Genomic DNA, 6,000 nt, shown 5'->3' with positions numbered 1-6,000 from the left:
TTCATATCCTGGCCGGGGAGGATTTACTGGGCTCAAATTCTTAACTGTAGGCTCTGTTTAACCCAACAGCAAAATGGGTACTTGGTTGTTAAACGATATGGTGGGGTCATATTCCGGTGAATATCAGGATTAAGGACTTGCCCAAAACACTACACGTACTAGTGGCTGTACAAGAATGTAAGAATTCTTGTATATATAAATAAATAAATACAAAATAAATCATTATCAGGTACGAACGGCAGAGGAGCGTGGAGCCCTTGGAGTTGTAATGTACAGTGATCCAGCAGACTATGCTCCTGCAGGCCCTGACTTCGTCTACCCACACTCCTCCTACATGCCCCCATCTGCTTCCCCATTTGGGACTGTTAAACTGGGGGATGGCGACCCTCTTACTCCATTTTATCCTGCCATAGGTCAGTTGCCTTGATTGCTTCATCATTTTTTTTCAAGTTCGCGGGACCTCGTGAACCTGAGAAAATAGTGAATATGTTATACAACATCTCTGGCCTCTAAATTAATAATTTTTATAAATCCGAACTCAAGTCAATTACTAATTAATGCTAAAGCGAATTCTATATCTAGATTTTACAGTTATTTTCATGATAAAACTCGAACTGAACATTAGGGAAATTCTAAACCAATTTTAATTCTCTTTTGTTTACAAAATTCCATATAATTAATTGGATATAATGTAGAGAATTTCAAATTGAAATTTCAATTATTTAAATATAAAGTCCTGATTTTGTAAAGTGTTTTTTTAATAATAGTATTTAAAGTTTTATGATAATCTTTTAAATAACATTTTATTATTAATTTTATTCAGGCTTATCTATTTCTTATGTAATAATGTTAAATCTTTGAAATTATAGGCATTTATGATCAGAGTTCAATTCTCAATTCTATAATGACAAATTTTAATTGACGTGTGCACCGCCTTATACATCAATTGACATGAGCACCCCCTTATACATCAATTGACATGAGCACCCCCTTATACATCAATTGACATGAGCACCCCCTTATACATCAATTGACATGAGCACCCCCTTATACATCAATTGACATGAGCACCCCCTTATACATCAATTGACATGAGCACCCCCTTATACATCAATTGACATGAGCACCCCCTTATACATCAATTGTGCTAGGCTGCCATCTACAGGTTAACTTTACTTAACCTTTTGTCCCAGTATTTATATATATATCCTACTATTGTTCCAAAATAAGATACTTTAGTCATGTGATTGACATAGGGTGTTCTGATTACTTTTGATACATTCACTTTCTGCTCACACTCATCTTTATTGATGTGTTGCTAATAAAGCAGTACTGATTCAGACAAGTTGATGAGACCAGTATAAGAACTTAGGTATCAACAGCCAAGCATTTCCTAGAAATAATATTGAAAAGGAAAAACAAACATATTTGTTCTGGTCGATTTGCCGCAATTCCAAACATGATTTTTCTGAAGTGTTAGTTACAATAATGACTCAAGTTTTCAAATTATTGTAATTGCTTTGGAAATTTATGAAAAATTACCGAGCCTCGTAACTTTGCCCACTAAAGTTGAAATTTTTGTTTGTTGATGTTAGCAGTTAGTTAAGTGTTCAGCCCGTCCTGCTAATATAACGTCGTGTTTTGGCGTATAGTTTTCCTTAGGCCAAAACCTGTCGTACTAACAAACGGTAGCGGGTCGCAAAATTTACGTACTATCCTGTTTTCTATTTTGGGTCATCTGGTAGGTTAGGATAAGGGCACTTTAGTACGACAGTTTCTTGACATTGGGAAACAGCAGGAGGACGGACTGAAGTAATTAATACCTTGCTATTATCTTCCCAGAGAGTGCGTTCCGTATTCCAGAGGAAGAAGCATCCTTACCAAAGATTCCAGCACAAAGCATTAGCTACGACGATGCTTGGCAGATACTGAGGTACAGTTTACACAGGCTTATCTTGCCCAAATAATAATTGCAAACTACAGCACATTGGTTTAATCGTTGTCAGTCAAGCATAATTTGTGTAATTGGCTAATACTTAGAGCTATTACAAGACCAAACATTGACTGTTCTATTGTATTAATTAACAAACACTACAAATATACATTGTATTAATATTTTCAGGAATGTTTGTCATTGGAAGAGATATGAACATTAGAATTCTCATTTCTTTACAAGTTTAAACATTCAAGAGGAGTATTTAATACACTTCAGTTTCCTAAATATTAAAATTTTGTATGGAAAACTACTTTAAAACCAAATTTTAGAAATTAGGTTTTCATTTTATATAGTTGTATTAAAATGAAAAGCAGCCACAATCAGCAACGTTCTTGATTTTCGTCCAAATCAACTGGAAAAACGCTACCTGCTATTGGCCCGCTACTAACCAATCAGGGGTAGGCGGCCCGCTACTAACCAATCAGGGGTAGGCCTCCACTGATCGCCTTATTTTGGCGCCAACTGTACAAGGATCAGGCCTGGGAACGCTCCTTACCAGGCATTTCTACTGACATCTCTTCGCCAATTCCAGCCCCATATAGTCAACTGTCATTGAAGGGGGTTGGTATTCGGCTCTTTGGTCCAGGCTCTCGACTATTAATCAAATGCTATTTAGATGCCTTAGGTCATTGTGCTCAGTAATCTCATTTACAAAGTCAGTCATCCTAAAATGATTGACTATCCAATACTTACAATATTGGATAGTATTTGATCGAAAGTACCAGCATGTAGTGATGGACCACCAAACTGTTTACTTTTTATGTTTTGAATTAACCCAAACGACATTGTCTTAAATATAAAAATGAATCTAAAACCTACCTTAACCTGCCCTAGCAATCCTAGGCTTAATACATGCTATCTTAGGTCTAATATAGTACATATGTGTTATAGTAGGCCTAGGAATGTTAAAGTTTGATGTTAGCTTAATTTTTTCTTGGACCCTATAAAATTAAAATTACGAAATGTAAAGGTTTTGGTGGTCTGACAATATATTGGTACTTTGAGTTACTATAAATAATCAAATTTTAGGAGGATGGGCTGTATCTACATTTGAAACTGTATGGAATCCTCCTCTCCCTCCACACTTTATAGTGCATTCCATTTGTTCATTTGTATGGCATGGAAACTAATATTTTCTAATGTCTCTGTGGCTCATTTGAGTACTAAGTTTTCATGTGTGTTCGCTTGTTCGTGTTCTCATTTGCTAAATAATGTCATCCTCTTCTGTCTTCCAGGTTAGCAAGGTTTTATTCCTGTAGCATTTCCCTGTAACTCGTACCTATCAATTCTAGAACTAATCTGGTAGAGTACTTCTGAACTTTCTCAAACTTTGCCTTCTGTTTGACTAGATATGGATCCCCTCGCTGGAGCCACACATTCCAATATTGGCTTGTCATATTTGTTTATTTATTTATTTTTATATACAATAGTTCTTACATTCTTGTAAAGCCACTAGCACGCATAGAGTTTCGGGCAGGTCCTTAATCCTATGTTCCCCAGAATATGACCAGCCGAATCGTTTAACCAACAGGCACCCATTTTACTGTTGGGTGAACAGAGGCTACAGTTAAGCATTGGCGCCCAGTAAACCCTCCCCGGCCAGGATACGAACCTAGGCCAAAGCGCTCGCGAAGCGCCGGGTGAGTGTTTTACCACTACGACTGCTAATATATGTTATATATAAGGAACACAAATTTCTGAAGATAGTTACGTTACCAATTGGGAAGATTGGTTACGTTACAGCAGAATATGCTGCAGATGACTACAGCATTTTGATGTGGTCTTCAAGAAATGTTTTGTGTGTGATATCAATTTCCAAATCTTTCGCTCTACCTGATTTGTGAAGGAGTTCAGTTTTTTGCAGTCTCCGTGGTGTAGTGGTAAGACACTCGCCTGGCGTTCCGCGAGCGCTATGTCATGGGTTCGTATCCTGGCCGGGGAGGATTTACTGGGCGCAATTCCTTAACTGTAGCCTCTGTTTAACGCAACAGTAAAATGTGTACTTGGATGAAAAAACGATTCTTCGCGGCAGGGGATTGTATTCCAGGGACCATAGGATTAAGGACTTGCCCGAAACGCTACTCGTACTAGTGGCTGTACAAGAATGTAACAACTCTTGTATATATCTCAAAAAAAAAAAAAAATTGATACATTGTGTTTGGTCTCCTGATCCCTACACCTATTTTGCACTTATTTGAGTTAAACATTTGGTAGCCATTTGTCAAATTTGTAGCGAGTAGATTATCCCAATAATATACTCGCTCCAAATGCATTGTTAATATTCCTGTCAACCTTTGGAAATGAATGAGGTGAGGCGTTGCCCGGGCAACACGGTGAGGTGTTGCCCGAGCATATAAGCAGCAGAATAGCAAACATTAACTAGTCTACTTTCAAGTGTGGTCTAGAGCAGACACTTGCGAAATACTGTACCGACGCTCAGTGCGCTCAACTCACACCAAAGTATCACCTGTGTACTTCTGTATATTCGACCAAATATATATATAGTATCTTAGTGTCTGTGTTTATTTGTCACCATACTTTATGTAACAATAGAACCGTTACATTGGTGACCCCGGAGTGACATTGGTGACCCAGTGAGTGAAAAAGAACATCTAGTCACAAACTAGATCTTCGTCATGGATTTATCTACCAGGTTTCCAGCATACAACGAAGATGAGCCAGAATTTTGGTTCATGCAGATGGAGGCTATTTTCGACCTTCACGAAATTTCGACTGAGAAAGCCCGATATGCCTGTACCCTGCCAACACTTACCTCGGAGGCTATGCACACTGCCTCCGCTGTCATCACCGCACCATCACCGGACACCAGGACGTACACTGCATTGAAAGCCGCTCTTCTACAGGCAGCAATGAAACGCCGCATTCAACAAAGGGACCAACTCCTCACTGACAAAAGATTAGCAGACAAAACACCAGCTCAGCTTCTGCGGCATATTCAGTATGTGATGCATACTGCAACTGGCCCAGCCCCCAGCGAGATTGTGAGATCACTATGGATACAACTCTGTCCAAAACACATTCAACCGGCCCTATTCAGTATGGCTGACGACACCCCATTAGCCCAGCTGGCTACACTGGCAGACCGGCTTCATACGACGTCTGATAACGCTACGCTGTCCCACCTCAGTGATACACAGCAGACTACAGACACCCAACAACTCAACGTCCTCCAGAACCGGCGTTTCTTCCACCCAGGGAGGACGTACCATGCGAATCCAGTATCAGTCTCTAGGCGACAGCAAGAACATCGGGGAGAGCTTTGTTCTTACCACCAGAAGTTCAGACACCAAGCCCGCAACTGTAGGGCTCCTTGTTCCTGGTCGGGAAACTACTTCGACGGGGACTGTTAACAGCCAGTGACCCCGCCATTTCAAACACTACACTGCTCTACATATCTGACATCATAACCAAACGCCGTTTCCTCGTTGACACAGGTGCAGCAGCTAGTGTGTTGCCTCCCCCACTGGTCAAACCAACCCGTACTCCTGGTTTGGACTTACGAGCCGCCAATGGTACGTCCGTCCGTACATATGGGACCCGCGCCCTGGTTCTCGAGTTCGCCTCTCTGGGTCGCTTTACGTGGACTTTCCTCATAGCGGATGTGGAACAACCCATTCTTGGATGGGATTTCCTGCAACACCATCGACTTATTGTGGATCCCGCAGGTGCAGTTCTTCGAGCCTCTCCTAGTACCTCTACACAAGTTAACATCGTCACCCCAGTCGCATCTACGGAACTTCAAGCACTCCTGGATGAATTCAAAGATGTGACCCAACCCGCCAGCCCTCGACCAGAGGTGCAACATACGATTACGCATCACATTACTACAACGGGAGCACCTACCTTCGCCAGACCACGCCGCCTGGCACCGGAACGACTGGCGGTAGCACGTGCTGAATTCAATAAGCTACAGGAGGCAGGAATAATCCGCCTTTCGAACAGTCCATGGGCTTCACCTCTCCATATGGTCCCGAAAACAGCCC

General features: G+C 41.0%; 1 protein-coding gene across 2 annotated transcripts in view; it reads left to right on the top strand.

The window, feature by feature from the left end:
- Positions 1–238: 238 nt before the first annotated feature.
- Positions 239–6,000, top strand: part of LOC123765990 (N-acetylated-alpha-linked acidic dipeptidase 2) — a 98,997-nt gene continuing 93,235 nt past the window's right edge. For both annotated transcript variants that reach the window (XM_069337240.1, XM_069337241.1), the window contains exons 1-2: positions 239–413; positions 1,843–1,933. In XM_069337240.1, the coding sequence (XP_069193341.1) occupies positions 269–413; positions 1,843–1,933 (236 nt within the window). In that variant the 5' untranslated portion in view covers positions 239–268. The remainder of the gene's footprint in view (positions 414–1,842; positions 1,934–6,000) is intronic.

This window comes from Procambarus clarkii, chromosome 37 (assembly GCF_040958095.1).
Source record: "Procambarus clarkii isolate CNS0578487 chromosome 37, FALCON_Pclarkii_2.0, whole genome shotgun sequence".
Taxonomy (NCBI): Eukaryota; Metazoa; Arthropoda; class Malacostraca; order Decapoda; family Cambaridae; genus Procambarus; species Procambarus clarkii.
The sequence above is the reverse complement of the archived record's forward strand: the minus strand, read 5'-3'. Positions and strand labels throughout refer to the sequence as shown.